The 17,472-nt window shown below is 44.8% G+C and overlaps 2 protein-coding genes across 3 annotated transcripts; one reads left to right on the top strand and one right to left on the bottom strand.

Annotated features, from left to right (window-relative positions):
* The first annotated feature begins 199 nt into the window (after window positions 1–199).
* stk25b (serine/threonine kinase 25b) lies at window positions 200–7,074 on the top strand. Its single transcript, XM_079750665.1, has 11 exons — window positions 200–564; window positions 1,191–1,421; window positions 1,802–1,858; window positions 2,004–2,112; window positions 2,931–3,088; window positions 3,382–3,567; window positions 4,125–4,270; window positions 4,730–4,835; window positions 5,730–5,801; window positions 6,321–6,457; window positions 6,784–7,074. The coding sequence occupies exons 1-11, from the start codon at window positions 532–534 to the stop codon at window positions 6,821–6,823; spliced, it is 1,275 nt and encodes a 424-aa protein (XP_079606791.1). The 5' UTR covers window positions 200–531; the 3' UTR covers window positions 6,824–7,074.
* Window positions 7,075–7,755: 681 nt separating this feature from the next.
* On the bottom strand, window positions 7,756–17,195 carry septin2 (septin 2). Of its 2 annotated transcripts, XM_079750821.1 has the most exons (13): window positions 17,084–17,195; window positions 16,010–16,050; window positions 15,137–15,251; window positions 13,955–14,041; window positions 13,345–13,468; window positions 13,088–13,222; window positions 12,497–12,614; window positions 11,707–11,808; window positions 11,141–11,286; window positions 10,860–10,943; window positions 9,683–9,749; window positions 9,316–9,410; window positions 7,756–9,161 (listed from the first exon to the last, which is right to left on the bottom strand). In XM_079750821.1, exons 2-12 carry the CDS (start codon window positions 16,031–16,033, stop codon window positions 9,324–9,326), a joined length of 1,089 nt encoding a protein of 362 aa, XP_079606947.1. In that variant the 5' UTR covers window positions 16,034–16,050; window positions 17,084–17,195; the 3' UTR covers window positions 7,756–9,161; window positions 9,316–9,323. The 2 variants fall into 2 exon arrangements, with proteins under 2 accessions (XP_079606947.1, XP_079606946.1); XM_079750820.1 differs by lacking the exon at window positions 17,084–17,195 and having other exon boundaries at window positions 16,010–16,203.
* Between the last annotated feature and the right edge of the window lie 277 nt (window positions 17,196–17,472).

Raw genomic sequence — 17,472 nt, 5'->3', positions numbered from 1 at the left:
ATGTATATCTATATGTGCATATATATATATTCCTGGAAGAGATGACCACGCACAGTCCTAGGATGATGAGCCCTGTTCCGTCGCCATGGTAATCCTGGTAGAAATACAACTCCCACAAACCTAGGTCCTCAATATGCCGCCCATGCGCACTCGGCCCATGCCATTATTTTTGTCTTTTGAAGCTTCAATAGAAGAACTGGGCTGTAGACTCTGATCAAAATAATTTAAAATTCATATCGGAAAGGGGCTTTTTTAATCCTCTTATCACCACGATTCATATACATGGATACGGAACACATATAGAGCGCTTTGTGGCCCGACTTCTGAGTCAGCTGCCCGGAGTGACAACCCCGCCGGAGCCAGCAGACTGGGTGTTGATCCAGCAGCAGGCGGGCTAGCTGGCTAGCCGCCTAGCTTCTTAAGAACCAGAGGAATTGGGCAAGAACAACGAGAAGGAATAAGACTTTGACAACTGCACGTTGACAGAGAAAGGGTCGCGGTTGTCCCTTTCCTGTGGAGCCTGTCAGGGGGATGATGGCACACCTCCGAGACATGCAGAACCAGGTAAGAGGAGTCTGGGATCCAGACTAGTGTCACCTCCCTTCTGCCACCCAGACACAGAGGCGAACCCCTGGGTGTCTGAGCAGGCTGTCCATTGACGAATGGGTGGGAAGCGTGGAAACCATAATAGCAAACGTCGATGTTGCACACGATATGGCGTAATAACGCTGTATCAAAGATATTCACATCATTAACGAATGGTAGAATAACGGTGATGCCAATATGTACATTGGTAACACAAGGTGCTAAGGTGTTTAGATGTTGTCTCTGCCACCCAAAAACGACACACGACAACTTTGTATCTTCTGTTACAATCCCTTCATAATTGCTTAAAGCGACTACAGTTTAACGATGAAGACATGCAGTGCCTCTTGAGTACCCCATTAAAAGCACTAAGTTCAAGTGCACAGGCTTCTATACTGGCTATAATTGGACAAAGTGGAAACTATAATAGTAAGGTTAGCAGTCATCTAAAGGTTAGCAGTCATCTAAAACTTCTATAAGAATATAACATATAAACATTTATCAAATATAAAAAAATGTTCGGCCATCAAGTATGACTTATACATTTCAGCTTAAACACTCTTTTTGGATAATAATTATGTAAACGTTTTTATTTGTGTTACCAGAATTCTCGGTTGGACCCTGAGGAGTATTTCACAAAGCAGGAGCGCATCGGCAAAGGCTCCTTCGGCGAGGTCTACAAGGGCATCAAGAACCGCACAAAAGAGGTGGTGGCCATCAAAATTATAGACCTGGAGGAGGCAGAGGATGAAATAGAAGACATCCAGCAGGAGATCACGGTGCTGAGCCAGTGTGACAGCCCCTTTGTCACCAAGTATTATGGCTCCTACCTGAAGGTAAGCAGGCCTAATCAAGTCCCATTTTACCTGTGTAGCTCTTAATCAGTCACAGTCTCAAAGGGCTTCCCAGTCCCGCGTTATACAACACAATACAACTAAGAATGAAAACATAAAGAAGGGGCACTCCTTTGGGGTTAGGTCTGGAGTGCAATAGATGCCAAATGGGGCATCTATTGTGCTACGTGTAACGTAGCACAAAACAAAGCAATGTTTAAAAGTGCTTACCTATCTGCAAACATTAATTTACCAACGCATGAGTATGTGTGTATTGGCTGCAGTACACCCAAAACACAACAGCCAACCAACAATGGCGATAGTAACTGTGGACGGTCTTGACTATCTTTCAGTACATTGATGTTGTGTTTGTTTTTGCCCAGGGGACCAAGCTGTGGATTATCATGGAGTATTTAGGTGGTGGTTCAGCTCTAGATCTGGTGAGAAGACGCTTGTACCGTCCACCTCTAATGCTCAAATAAACTATCATAAACTACATTTAATTATGTCATCTGTTATCTTGTAATATCACAGATACTCATGCCTTAATTTCTCTCATCTCTTCCTCCTTGTGTGGTCTGCTAGCTCCGCCCGGGCCCTCTTGAAGAGACTTACATCGCTACGATTCTCAGGGAAATCCTTAAAGGACTGGAGTACTTGCACTTCGAACGCAAGATCCACAGAGATATCAAAGGTAAGAAGTCAACTGCAAATTCCAGATCACAGGAGTCAACGTGAATGACTGCTATTGGTTTCTGGGCTAACTAGAGATTGGTACCTTTATCTGACCTGGCTGTGTTTAGTCACCGGTGTCTCTGCCTTGTTTTCATCACAGATATTGTCCCAATGGACGGACCAAATTATAATGTCTTGATAAACTGTACTGAAAATAAAGACATAATAATAATGTCCAGTAGAATACTGGATCTTGTATACAGTGTATGGCTTTAGTGGTTGAGAATAGTGTCAAGTTTTTGTTCTAAGCACTTACTTTAAATCGGCATTTTAAATTTCCATTGGAAACTAAGTAAAAGCATATTAAAATATAACATCATTATTTGCACATTAGATTCCTGGTGACATTGCCCAACCACACAGGTGAGTTCAGGGCTCACCTGTTCAGAGTTCACCTAGGCTCTGTATAGCCACCCCCTCCCACCCCTCCTACTTATGTATGTTATGTATGTACGTCCTGGCACTTAGTACGCACTTATTGTATGGTGTACTTAGTTAAAGTACTTAGTTGTGTAGCATCTTATCCTATCTTTCTTTGTTGTATACGGGGAATGGGTTAACAATTTTTAGTGCTTGGCACTTGGTTAAATGAACATCCTTACTGCACCGACAGCGATATATTGTTTCACCTTCTTCTGACAGATGTACTTATTATAAGTTGCTTTGGATAAAAGCGTCTGCTTAATGCTCTAAATGTAAATGTAAAGCACTACCACAGCCCTAGAGGCATTGAGTTGGTGGACCGATGGAACATCAGACCTTCTCTTTGTGCCTCAGCCGCCAACGTGCTGCTGTCGGAGCAGGGGGACGTGAAGCTGGCAGACTTTGGGGTGGCGGGCCAGCTAACGGACACGCAGATCAAGAGGAACACCTTCGTGGGCACGCCTTTCTGGATGGCGCCGGAGGTCATCAAACAGTCAGCCTATGACTTTAAGGTGAGTTGAGATGTATTGGTGTGTTTCAAGATCTTTGGGTCAGTAGTAAGTAGGTAAATGCATGCGTTTACTAGACTGCCCAGGTCCTCCTAAATCAATGTTTGTCGGGCATTTTGCAAGCCTGAGTTTTGGTATTTGTTAATCGAGAAAGGCCTTTTTTCTGAACTTTGAGATAAAAAAAAATATTAAAATATTCACGAATCTTAAATTTGACATATTTAACAATTTTTTTGATTGAATATTCAAAGTGTCTGCAGAATGTCCTCACATCACCCCTGTTTCTCTTCCCTAAGGCGGATATCTGGTCACTGGGCATCACCGCTATTGAGTTGGCCAAGGGGGAGCCCCCTAACTCTGACCTGCACCCCATGAGGGTCCTCTTCCTCATCCCCAAGAACACCCCTCCCACCCTGGAGGGCCCCTACAGCAAGCCCTTCAAGGAGTTTGTGGAGGCTTGCCTCAACAAAGACCCACGCTTTGTGAGTGAAGCTGTGTGTGTGTGCGTGTGTGTGTGTGTGTGTGTGTGTGTGTGTGTGTGTGTGTGTGTGTGTGTGTGTGTGTGTGTGTGTGTGTGTGTGACCCAACCGCCCATCACCACCAGCTGGTATGGCACACTGGCCCAATGGTTGTGGCAGTTTGCCAGTGCCTAAGATGTTTGGGTGGCCTGCATCTCCCTCTACATACCAATCACTTTGAGTCACTTTGAGTCCTAACAGTCAGAATGTCCTAACAGGAAGAATGAGCGCACAGACCCTGACCCTTGAGGGAAGCTTCAGTCCTGAAAGGCTGGAATTTGATTTTAAACCGTTGTTCAGTACCTGTCACAGGATAACCACAAATAACATTTAGACAGAAAGGACTAGTGATTTAATGTTTTGCCTAGCAGGCAAATATTACAATGATAATAAATTGTGAAAGGATTAACTTTAGATTGTTTGTATGATGGGTTAAGGCTGGAAGCACTCCTTCCTGATGGTCTTCACCCTGAATGATGAGCTTTGTGCCTCCCTCTCTCTCTCCCCCCCTCTCCCTCCAGAGGCCAACAGCCAAGGAGCTCCTGAAGCACAAGTTCATCACGCGCTACACCAAGAAGACGCCCTACCTGACAGAGCTCATCGACCGCTACCGCCGCTGGAAGGCAGAGGGCCATGGGGAGGAGTCCAGCTCCGACGACTCTGACATGTGAGGCTGGTCACACACAGACAGACAGATGGACAGACAGAAGGACAAGCAGACGGACATAACGACAAACAGACAAACAAAAATACAGACAGAGAAAGCTGACAGACAAACAAGGCAGATAGACAAACTTAAAGACAGGTAAGCAGATAGACAGATAAACAGACTTAAAGACAGACAAGCAGACATACAGACAGACAAGCAGAAAGACATGCTATTCATATAAAAGCAATTAAAACACTACAGGATCTTTTAGAAAGGATCATACAAAAGATGTGATCCATCAAAACAAGGGCGGGGCCAATACAACGCCCTGACCTATCAACAAAACCTTCAGGCTGCAGTATTAAGAATGGTTTACTTTGATGCTCATGTTCAGGAGAGGAGGTGTGGAAACAGCCTTCTGGGTGTACTAGGCCCTGGAGGGTTTCTCACTGCTCTCTCCTCCGTGTCGGTTCTCAGGGACGCCGACGGAGACGACAACCAGTCCCCCATGTGGACCTTCCCCACCGTCAGACCCAGTTCCATGAACAAGCTGCAGAAGGGCTACACACAAACAGACCAGGAGGCATGCACATGCACACAAACACGCACACACACACACACACACACACACACACACAGACCAGGAGGCACGCACACACACAGAAATGCAAACACACAAACGCACACACAGACAGATCAAGAGCTAGACATTCACACACACCACGGACCAAAAGGTAGACACGCACGCACGCACACATGCACAGACCAATAGGTACACACACACAGACAGCCTTGGGTGTGCAGACACAGATTGAGCTACACCAACTGGCAGGAAGGAGGGCACCGAGCTCCCATCCGTGCTAGATAAAGAGACGAGCCCACATCCTCCAGAGATAAAAAAGAGGCCAGATGAAATGCCCACGTAGGCCACAGCGCAGCCTGATGTCCGCACTCCACCATCGAAACCCAGCCTCGCCAGATAGAAGATCAGTAAGGAAAGCACCAATGTGAATTAGAACTGTGTGTTCACTCTGTATGTATTATATAGCCTACACATATATGAAGGAGGCCTATACCAAATGTAGGTAATGTCTCTCAAACCAATGAGTCGCTCAAATAGATTATTAAACGTCATTCATGCATCATGGCGGATATAATTGTGTGGGTTCCGTCAATTCAACAAAACAAAATAAAAACCATTGGTATACATTAAGCACACCCCACCATCAGGCGCGTGTGGGATCAAAGCCCTGGTGGACTATGTCCATAGTCGCACCTTTGCACGTTTTAGCCCCTGCATGTGTGGGAGACAGAGGTACAAATAAACAGCCTCAGAGGAACACACACACAATCAAAGTACGCACACAAGCAAAGAAGCACACACGCACAAACACACACACACGCACAGAAACACATTGAGAACAGAAGTACACACCATGAGTCCTTTGTTTATAATGTGTTCGGTGTTTCTGTCCAGTCAGCAGATTCGGTGAAAAGGCAACACAAGTCACAGTGTCTGTCAGCTCTGGTCACGCCCATCTTTAGAGAGGTAGGTCTGCTCTGATAGTCCTTTAAAACTGTTTCTATGCTCCATTAGCTCCGTTAATGGTTAATGTGTTTCCAGCAAAAGCTTCTGGGTTCGAACCGCAATGTCCACCTGTAGACCTCCCTGAGCAGGATCACCTGGAACTGCTCCACAATCCCGTGTATCTATAGAAACAAGCTATTGATAAAAGTACTTGCTAAATGTCTTGCTACATTGTAGAATCTGTAATCTCTTTTGTGATTTAAAATGTTTACATGCTCCAGTGGTATGAATACACAAGATCAAGTCCTCGGGGAAATGATTGCAACAGGTTCTCATTTCAAAGCGATTTCCATTGAATTCAGGAGCATTACTAATGAGCACTACAGGGAGGGGACAGGGCCTCTCGCTCAGCGACGCCACCAGGTAGTGTGTAGCAGACAAGCGGGATCGATCCCAGTGCATTTCAGCTGGGAGACGAGCACTACTGCACCCTGACACCACCCGTATCTCTCACCACTCATCCGGCTCCGTGTCGCCCAGCTGAAGGAGAAGAGGCGGGCGGCCGGCGGGGGCGTGGGCGCCATCGAGGAGCTGGAGAACGCCTTCAACCTGGCCGAGGAGTCGTGCCCCGGCATCTCGGACCGCCTCGTCACGCACATGATGGAGAGGGTGTGCAGGTGAGGCGAGAGAGAGAGAGAGAGAGAGAGAGAGAGAGAGAGAGAGAGAGAGAGAGAGAGAGAGAGAGAGAGAGAGAGAGCCGTCATGAAACACCCTGTCTTGGCTCGCCTACTGTTACAGGGCAGTTGACGTACCCATTTTTATCATCACTGGTATCTCCTTATTCGTGCCGTGGTAGTATTTACAGTATAGGATAGACATGGGGGTTTTCTATCACACAGAACGTCCTGGTTGTTTAGTAACAGATAAACAAGGACCAGGTGCTCTTCTGGACAGGAGTTCTGTAATGGTTTGGCCTTTGATTTATTTTGTTCTCTTTTCCAAGGTTTTCCTTAAACGGTAACACCACCCCATCTTCACGGTGAACGACCAGCTGGATGTAACCCCCCCCCCTTCCAAACCTGGTCCTTTTTTGTCTCCAGGACCCCCCCACGCCCTTCAAACCAGGACCAGAGAGAAAATTTAGTTTTTCTCCTCCCACATCCCCCCCCCCCCCCATCAAGATCTTTAAATTAGTTATAATTAAATATTTTTACAGTTTTCTTTAAAGAATGGAGAGTATTTAAGATGACAAAGCCAAGACATTCAGAACATTGTGTATACCTGCAAGGTTGAGAAGAAGTCCTATAATAAAGTCTATGGAAAATGTCAAACAGTTGTTTTTACTCGGTGAATGATCTTGATTCTTGAGGAAACCTAGAGGGGAGGGGGTCGCCAGAGGCAACCACTGCTGTTCTGAAGGCTGTATTACACATGCATACATATAACATATGTCTAGAATGGCATTCACTAATTCATTATAAAGCATTTGGTCAAAAGCTGGCTAGGTTTTTGGATTGACAAGATCTATAATCATGTGTTAATTTACTCCTTTTTACATATTGTTCCTCAATGCAATGCATTTCCAGCCCATTTAGATATGCATATACACATCATCCCACAGCAACCAGTTACCACCTCAAGACTGGTTGGTATCTTTTGGGACCAACTCAATGAGGCTTAACAGTGCTTGACCCCAGCTGTACACTAATCCTCCTGGTGTTCCAGAGGTCAGTGGGAGAAGGCATCACCAGAGGGGAGCTAAATCAGGCCGTCCCCTGCCGCGCAGGACCAATATGGACATGACCCTGTAATCTCTTCCTGGCATTACGTTGCGATTAAAAGCAGTTGTATACAAAAGGTAGGGTGAAGTATGTAGTGAAAGAGTTGGTCAAATTAAAGTGTAGATGGAGGAGTTTTGCTGTTGGTTGACAAAATATAACCAAAGAAAAAATAACAAGTATACTGCAAGTTTGCTAAAATGATTTATTACAACATATGCATTAATAACAATATTTTGTATTTTATAAATTTTGGCTAAAATGGCAGTAAGGTGGAATGTTCTTATAAACACTAGCCTTAGCTTGTGGAAGATATATTGGCTACACTGATCAAATATCCCATATCATCCTATGGAGTCATAAAGACCCAACAAAAACAGATCTATAATCTATTTGGAAAATCCAAAAATGTAACTTCACCTCTTTTGAACATAGTACTTCATGTCACTGAAATGGGACTTCCACAATGTTTTCTTTGTTGGTAAATGCGACATTGCCTACAGAAGCAGACATCAGAACCCTCCTTCAGTTAAATGCCAGTGTGTCATAGCCCCTACATATCCAGCTACAGAGAACAAAACAAAAAAAGGTTTGTGTAGTATGGCCCGATGACACAATCTTCCTAAACTGCTCCCCATAACTCCTCACACCTCGTTTATTCAGTCATAAAAGCATCACATTAAAACAGCTGGGCAGTTTAAATCTGTTTGGTAGCATGCACCACTCATTGATATTTAAAAACACGTGACCTTACACTGCGGACGTGGCGTCCGAGGGGGTCCACACACCTTACAGGCACATCACATTCACAACGCCAGCTACTCCCCCCGTCAGAAAGGACCAGGTCAGGGTATTCAAGTCACAAGGACAGCGGAACTGGGAGGACACTTACCCCACACACTAACAGCAATCCTGGTGTTAATAATCAAGATTAGGGGCTGGGTTGTCAAACGTTAAGATAGAGGTCGATAGGCTGATCTGAAAACAGCTCTTCACTCAAAGTATCAGATATTCACACAAACACGCGACCCAGGGGCGTCATGCCGGGATAAACATTAAAGGGAAGCCTGTTAAGCACCTTCAAATACAGCGACTCGTCAGCACAAAACGACTTCAGAGCACGCTTTGTCTTTGACGATGTTGGAAATTGGACCGTTTGCTGTAACGCTAGTTTGCACAAAAGAAGAAGATTCTTTTCACAGTTGTGGACTTCTGTCAAAAAAAAAGGGGGGAAAATGCTAAAGCTACCATATGATAGTGGTTTATGGCCTGCAGGACTATAGTAAATAACATTTCCAATAAGAAAAAATAAAATAAAGTAACGATAACCTGTATGTTTGCATAAAAAAAAAAGGTGCTTCCACTAAACCGCTCAAATTACTTCATTGGATCAACTGGCAAAAGGCTGACATCTGCAAACTGGCACGGTCAATAATAAGTAGACATAAACATAATACTGTGAATAGATATATATCATTTGGTATAAAAGAAAAATCCCAAGTTCTAGTGAAATAAAATAACATAGTGGCAACTTGTACAGTCAAGGACCTCAAGGTCTCCCAAGCAGTCAGTCGTATCCAGCTCACATGGCTATGGCCCAGACCTGGGATAGGACCGAAAGCATGGGATTATCATCAACGTCATCCAAGGACTTTTACTGTGAAAATACTGAACATTCAAATCTCCTTTTATTCAATGACCAAGCACAAACGTGTCCTACTTTGGTAGTGTGTCTGTGTGATAGCGTGTGCCCTAACCTTGGGGTTCACACATGATGGCCGTCTCCCTCTCCATCTCCTTGTTTCTGCATCTGGAGCTGCATTTTGGCTATCATCTCCTGCATCCTCCTCAGCTGTACACAAGGCAACACGCTTTACCAAACCATCCATAGCCATGGTTGCAAGGACTCTCCATTTCCGTCAGTTAATGTATAGGTCATTCATAACTGTCATTTGACTGTAAACACAAACCAGACTTAACCTTCTGATTGCATGGAAATAAAGTATAATTATTTGCCTTATCATTTTTAAGACACACTAATAATAAAAAAATAAAACAGGGAAACTAACAAAGCCTCCTTAAACAGACAGGAAGTGAGATGTAGAGCGTAGGGGAGGAGCTCACCTCGGCTTCCTTCTCCTGCAGGATCATGTCCTTGTCCGTTTCCTCCGGCTCCGGCCCTTTCCTGTTACTAAACCACACACACACACTAGTTAACGCCGTGCCACATGCTAACATTTAGCCTCAGATTTAGGACTAATGATTATTTTTGAGGAAATGTAAAAATTCAATCATTTGTTGGTTTTCATTCAAATTGAGATTACTAACACAGACACAATTTTAAAACCATTCAAGTTAGAGTGTTTTAATTTCAAATCTGTGACAAAAGGTGTCAAAGCATTTAAACTGGAAGTGGAGGAACAGTTCCAGGAACAGTGAGAGCCTCCACCATGCAGAGGATGTCTGGTGTGCGTGTGGTTCGTGCACGTGAGTGTGACAAGCGTATTAGCTGAGCCTTTGTTTCTAGAAGCATTAGGCAGAGAGGAGAGCAGCAGCATTTAAAGCACGAGAGAGGGTGGTGTCCATGTGGTTTGGGTGGTGTTACTCTATGAGAGGAGGGAGAGCAGGTGTGAAGAGGGAGCTAACAGGTTGAAGAAGCAAGAGATTAAAACGGGGGAAGCTAGGATGAACTGTCAGGGTCAGGGGAGAACAGCGATACCCCCCTCCGCCCCCCAGAATAAATGAATCAGACTGTACCTCCGTCACGGTCCCACTCAGGAGGAATAGACAAACCAAGACCGCCATCGTTGGAGAGATGGCAAGCCAACTAACAGGAAGTGAGTAAAACCATTTCCTGTATCCTGGACTGGCTTAAACAGAGTCTCACATCTAGCTCCATTCAAATGAATAAAGAAAAGTGAACCAAACCTAAGTTAAAGGGAGATAATAGTGTCATGTTGTCCATAACTATTCAAACCAGATGTGGCTCAAGATTAGCAGGGCTGAAGTGGACAGATTGATACTCCGTTGTAATCCATCACACTGTGTGACATCCTGTAGTACAACACTATTTGAGGAGCTGGAGAAATGGGTCTGGCTTTACTTCATGATTGTGATCAAATTAACTGAACTAAAGCAAGGACAATTGCCCTTGCAAACGCAGCTTCCACTGCCTACGTCTAAGGTGACCCCTGATGATGTGGGTGGTCTGAGAGGGAAGGGGAGTTATGGAAGAAAAGCAGGCAGACAGAGGGGTACGTACGCAGGAGAGAGAGGCAGAACATAACCGTGTGATGACAACCTGCCACCGCGCTTCAGGCGCTCCGAGCGGAAGTTCTCGTAGTGCAGGTCCTGGGTCACCTCCTGCAGGTCCTGCATGTGGGTGCTGTGGAGGAGGAGGAGGGGCAACGGGTCAGCCAATCAGCGTCAGAGAATGGAACCGGTTCCGTGGTTTGATTGGAGTAAAACGGCCTCATTGTGGGCATTCCGTTGGCGATGATGGTGATAAAACACTTGCACACGTTTGCCTAATGAATCCCAACTTCAGCCGTTAAGCTGGGCGTCTCCACGGCGACCACTCACATGAGCATTGTGCGCAGCTTGAGGAAGTCGTTGTGCTCGGGGTTCTCCACCTCCACCACGCCCCAGGGGTACAGCCGACCCCTCACCTTCTTCCCCTTGGCCTCGATCTGCTGGTTGGACCCCACCACTGCGAACGGGATGCTGGCCTGGAGGGAGGAGCGTGTGGGTCCAGGAGGAGACGTTAAAGGTCCCCGTTTCAGCAGCAGTTGTGCTGAGCATTGGCCAGATCTAAATCCACCCTCTATTGAACTCACACGTGGGAGGGTCCACCCAAATGGATGGATCCACCCAGCCAGCATCACCGGTGGACTGTACCAACTGGTGGGCCGATCTATGAATCATACTTCTGGGTGGGCCCTCCCTCCCTCCCTCCCTCCCATGCTACATCACCTATATATTCATACAATAAATTTATTTTTGACGACGTCTTCAACGGTGAGTATACTTATTCCTTAAACATTTTAAACTGGATTAGTTCTCCTGTCCTTGGCGTCAGACCGACGTTACTGTGCCTACAGTGTGTAAGCGTCACAGAGGACTCATTCAAACGCCTCCTCAGGGCGTACCTTCAGGATCCTGGTCTGCTCCTTGAAGTCCTCGTCCTCGTCGGACTCGGCGTCAGGAAGGTGGTAAATCTTGATCCCGTGTTCGTCGATCTCATCCAGAATCTACACCAGTGAGCAAACCCCTCACTGTTAGTCTCAGATCCAGCCCCTACAGAGCAGGACCTCTGAGGAGGGACGGCCCGTTCACCAGAGACGGACGCCATTCCTGAACCTCACAGAGAGGTTCTACCTAAGAGGAACTCATCTGTGCGAGTGGATTAAGCTTCCAGTAGGGGACTGTAACAGGTTTAATTCTGTCTACACTGTTATGATGTGAAACCTTTAAGGTTTAGCCTCCTTCCACATGATGTAAGTGAAGTGCCCCATTCACCCAGATGTGATAGTCTGCTATTAAACTTTACATTATGAATCCAACATCTGATTTGTGAGACTAACTGCATACAGATTATGACTAAATCTTAACAGACAATCTGATTTCTTCTAAAGACAAGTTATGTTGTTACCTGATGTTTCTTATAACCGTTTACTATTGACCAATTATCGTGGAAATATTAATCATGATGTTTATATAAAAATTGTCGAACCTTGTTTATATAAATACAAAACAAGTGATACATCAATTTGTATAGATTCTCCTTGAACCTAGCAATACCTCCCTTCCGCTCTTATCCTCTTCAAATCATCGTGATATAAAATTAAAACTAATACTTTGCTTTGCAAGATATTTTTTTATGTTGTTCTACATCATCCATTGTCCAGGTATGTGGGGGACTGGTTGAGACTGGTTTACCCTGCGCTTCAGCCTCTCCCTCTCCCTCAACGTGAGCGTGTCCGCCTTAGCAATGACTGGGACCACGTTGACCTTGTTGTGGATCGCCTTCATGAACTGGACGTCCAGGGGCTTCAGCCTGGGGGAGGAGGAGAGGTTAACATGTGGAGCAGGAGGGGAAAACATGTTGAGCAACATGTTTACACAATAAAACAGGAGGAACTCCAAAAGGGTTACACTTGCATTTCGTTTTTCTGACACTTTTATCCAAAACAACTAAAAGGTGAGGCTGAGAACAAGCAAAGCATGCATTCAAAATGTGCTGCATGAACACGTTAAGTAACAACTGAATATTGTGTTGAATAGCATTAGTATTCAGACAGTGCTCAACTATCTCTAAACCCTAAACTTAACACTTAGAAGTTAAGTCTTGAATTTATTTTACCTAGACCTCAACATTTTTTCAAACTAAATGAGTGATTGGTCCCATAATAGTGAAACTGAAAGTGAAAGTGACGGAGGCTACAATCCAACCAGTTGGGAAGCATCCTGCTGTCGGTTTGTATTGTCTAACTGTAGGTTAACTGAAACAGGAGTGAATTGAGAACCCACCCATGGCCCAGCGGGGAGATGAAGTAGAAACAGCAGTGGACTCTGTTGTCCACGATGTGCCTGCGGTTCAGGCCACTCTCGTCATGCAGGTAACGCTCAAACTGGTCATCAATGTAGCTTATGATGGTGCTGAAGCTACAGGGGGAGAAAGGGCCATATTTATATGCAATCATTGTTGTGTACTTACAATGACAGAAATGAAAAACGTTAAATGGATGATGCTTCACTAAGTTAAGTGTATAGAGGGGGGTTTATACCAGTCCTGGCTGTTGATGGCGTCCCCGTATCCGGGGGTGTCGACCACGGTGAGGCGGAGCTTAACCCCCCGCTCCTCGATCTCCACGGTGGAGGCCTCGATCTGAACAGTGCGCTCGATCTTCTCTGATGAAGGAGGAAGTGGAGGGAGAGGAAGTCAGAGAGACATGTGACCGGCTCTCTATGTTTGTTGACACGTCAACAGAACACAGTGCCATCTACATCTACTCATTTAGCAGCTATGTCTCCCCTACCCAATTTAGGAGATTTTTGCTGACACTTTTATCCAAAGTGACTTTCAACCATTCATTCACACACCGACGGCGGAGTCAACCACGGAAGACGACAGGAGCAGTCAGGGTGAAGTGTCTTGCTCAGAGACAACTAGCAACCTTCCAGTTACCAGTCAACCCACTCTACCTCCTGAGCTACTGCCGCCCCCCATGTTATGGCGTTATGAAAATTTTCTCAAGGGGTCAAGCTGGAATATAACTGTGGACATTGGGAGACTAATCTAGTACCCTTCAGATGAGAGTTGAACACCCTAGCCACCAAACTCCTCTGCTCCCCGCAAGGGATCCATCACAGTTGAATGGGCTTTTGTGGACCTACCTGCAGCCCCAGGGATGATTCTCTCAGGGTAGAGGTCCGTGAGGAACAGGCTGTTGATCAGAGTGGACTTCCCAAGGCCAGACTCCCCTGAAGAACACAGAAGAGATTATCCATTAGATGGGGTAATGAGGGACCAATCGGTCCGATATCATCCCACACTTTGCTATGGACTGGGCATATTAGGGCAGCCCAATTACACTGCTTTAGCTCACTCCTGTCCCCTTTGAAGACTAAGAAAGGACGAAGAAGAGACATTCTTTGCCACCACAATGTTCACGTGTTTGTACTAAACATTTATATTAACTCAGGGTTTGCCAGACTGATCAACACCAACTAGGAGGAGGAATGATTCTGCAGGTGAACTGATGAGTCTATTTACATTTATAATCGTACGTTCATCACAAAGGTTTACACTTAAGGGTTTTGATGATGAATGATTTTCTGATGGGCTTGATTGCTAGATGCATGCATTACATTCTTCCATTGCAAACCGATTTAAATCTAACCCAATTTAACAAGCCCTGGTAATGCATTGTAATGTGCAGCCTATCAATAAAGAGGCAGGCAGTGTCCAATGTGAATCAGCCCCCATTGGCCTGAAGCAGAATTCTTCTCCAGTGTATTTTAGGATGACTAGATAGGCGGCGTACAAAAGGGCCTCTGTGTCCGCCTCCCCCGGTTAGAGAGGCTCACGGAAGACAGGCTAATGTTTAAAATATACTTGGCTGCTGACACCAACTGGATGAATAATGAGGGTCAAACATGATAAGAGGCCTCAATATTAGCTTGAGCAGTTACAACATGTACTATATATATCCACCATTAATTCACAAGAGACCGAAATAGATCACAACTTGAAGACTCAAGGTCTACCACAATAACAAGCCATAGCGGTTTTGAATGTACAATATTGGACGTGTCCATGTTAAAGATGGGATCTCATTTACAGTGAAGGATTCCGAAAATGTAGATTAAAAAGTCATAATTTCCTGTTCTGCAGCAAAATGTGAGTCTGCCAATGCCGAAAGTCGGCGACACACAAAAAATGCATTCCACAAATGTTAGCACTTCCTGTCAGGCCACAACTGTTTTCCTTTCCACACTGGTCTCATCTAGTGCAGACGAAAATACCACATACAGAAAGTGTCTACGAGTCTGAAAAGGTAGCAACCATGTACCCACCGACCACCATGAGGGTGAATTCAAAGCCCTTCTTCACCGATTTTCTGTGAACCTGATTGGGTAGGTTGGCAAACCCCACGTATCCCGGTGTCTCTGGATTGGTGAACTGCCCTTGCTGTGGATACACAAGAACAGGAAAGGTATACAGCTGTCAAATTAATCGTATTTGGGTAAAAATCAACTATTTTTTTTCAATAAACCAAAGGGATACTACTCTTTGACTCAGCATGAATCCAGTGTAGGATTAAGTGTTTATGCTTGAAGTTGAAGAACCAAATTTTGCTTTATGACTAACAATGTGACAGGCTGTTATTAGAAGCCTGTGGAGAACACATCTGTTTTACGAAGTGAGTCCACAATGAGGAAGTACATTCAAGCGGGGCGGCAGCATCTTGTGCATATTTGCAAGAAGCACTCTTTAGCCCAGCATTCCAATGTTTGCAGCTCTTTATGGAGAGAGAGGGGGGGATAGAGAGCGAGACTACAGACTGGCAAGGCAGCTGACCGTTGGAACAGTCGAATGTTCAGCTTCAGCAAGAGGGGATTAACATAACATTACGTATGTGTATGAGAAAACCATGTGTTCTCACGCTTTCTACAGACCCGCCCATAAGGGCATGTGGGAAACCTAGCTTTCTGAGGATCGACTTACATTTACATTCCATTGCAAAACTGTTCTACGAGCAATCATACGAATAGTTGTTATTAAAACAATGCAAGACTACAGTGACAGGAGCTCTGAGTGTTTCTCGTAGAGTCATTGTGTTAGAAGGAAGAGATTGATTTGACCATGATCAAGCAGTTAATGCTGCACTGCATAAGCTTGTCGGTTGCTAGATGAATATAATGACTTAGCTGCTCACTGGAACTCACCTTCATTTTATCCGCCTGAGACATATCGGCATTCGTTGGATCTGCCATGGAAAAGATGTTTAAAACACATCAAATCCAACACGAAAAATATCCAAACTGTTACAGAAGCATCCAAGCAAACTGTCGTTGAAGGCTGTCTTTGTGAAATGGAGTCTCTCTGTGTGGGGAATGAAGCCTACGTGTGTGTGCGTCTGTGTGTGTGTGTGAGAGACAGGAAGTCAGGGTTGTGCTGTGAATGGTTGCCGAGCCGTGTTTAACCACAAAAACTCAGTTTCACTCCTTCAACTGGTACGTTGGGCGGCCAATAAACATAATTTTAATCACAACGTGGCAAAGAAATAACAGATAGCTTTGGATGACAGATTAGATGTATCCATGTGTAGTTGAATTTACTTGTATGTAGCCGCGTATAGCTTTTGTCACTGATGGGTCTGTCCGTGGTATTTCTTAGTATAATCCAATTTGTAGAAGTGAATCATTTGCAGGACATGTCAGTAGTCGTGTGTGGTCTTGTCGTGATAGAGGAACAAGGATGTTGACTTGTGTTTGATGACCTACAGCAGCCTGAGGTGCGGACGCTAACCAATAGATATGTTGTCGTTTATAGGAGATATCAGAGAGATGGGATCACTGGGCTTCGTCCAGCCCAGTAATCATCATTCTCTGATATCTCCAATAAACGACCACAGATATAATGCTGTTAACACGTTTCAATCGGACCAATCTGGTCAAGTCGGTCTGATTGAAACTTGCTAACAGCAGTAAGTTAGCCACAACACAGGCTACGAGAGAAAGTGCTTGATTATCGTCGGTTCCATGCAACAATAACACAACAATGGCGCTGAGATTTAATGCAAACACCAGTCCAATTCATATACCCAAATACTCAAAAAAATGACAGTATAATATCTGATTGAAAGAAGTTAACACTAACTAGCTCTAACGACTAGCTACCTGTGACTTGTAGCACAGGATGTTGACTCAACCATGGCGAGGCGTTGAGTTTAAGTCAAAAATAACAGATGGATTAACTTAAAAAGAGAAACGATACTCCGACATATGCGTAGGTGTTACCTTATAGGTAGTCCAATGCTTGTATATTTCTGTAGAGAAATATTCGCAGTTATAAAGAGAAGCCTGGCGGACACCTCGGATTCTTCACATTCCGGTCAGCAGCTCCTCATTCTGGACCACAATGCACCGCGCGATGAACCGGACGGGTTCTGATTTTCCACTGATTACACAAATACATTAATTGTTTTACTTTACTTCTGATTAGAATCATAGACCAGTCAAAAAGGGAAGACAATAATATCTTAAAATGTATACTAGCTTATTTGCAACAAATGTGCCTCACTGAGGTACGATACTACGAAAGTCGTTCATCGTGAACATTCGTTGTAATTGACTTTCGCAGATTTTCTACAGCGTTGGAAGTATCCTGAGTATGTAAAGTTCATCTA

Source organism: Pollachius pollachius (assembly GCF_949987615.1).
Source record: "Pollachius pollachius genome assembly, chromosome: 14".
Taxonomy (NCBI): domain Eukaryota; kingdom Metazoa; phylum Chordata; class Actinopteri; order Gadiformes; family Gadidae; genus Pollachius; species Pollachius pollachius.
Note: the sequence above shows the minus strand (reverse complement) of the source record. Positions and strands in the feature narration are given on the sequence as shown.

What these genes read in the sequence shown, in the direction of transcription:
- stk25b (XM_079750665.1), top strand. Translation starts at nt 532, where the DNA reads ATGATGGCACACCTCCGAGACATGCAGAACCAG. An exon ending in ATTATGGCTCCTACCTGAAG is followed by an intron (nt 1,422 to 1,801) that starts GTAAGCAGGCCT and finishes GTTTTTGCCCAG; the next exon opens with GGGACCAAGCTGTGGATTAT. An exon ending in AGTCAGCCTATGACTTTAAG is followed by an intron (nt 3,089 to 3,381) that starts GTGAGTTGAGAT and finishes CTCTTCCCTAAG; the next exon opens with GCGGATATCTGGTCACTGGG.
- septin2 (XM_079750820.1), bottom strand. Translation starts at nt 16,057, where the DNA reads ATGGCAGATCCAACGAATGCCGATATGTCTCAGGCGGATAAAATGAAG. An exon ending in CGCCTGAAGCGCGGTGGCAG is followed by an intron (nt 9,750 to 10,859) that starts GTTGTCATCACA and finishes TGTGTGGTTTAG; the next exon opens with TAACAGGAAAGGGCCGGAGC. An exon ending in TGCAGGAGAAGGAAGCCGAG is followed by an intron (nt 9,411 to 9,682) that starts GTGAGCTCCTCC and finishes CCTTGTGTACAG; the next exon opens with CTGAGGAGGATGCAGGAGAT.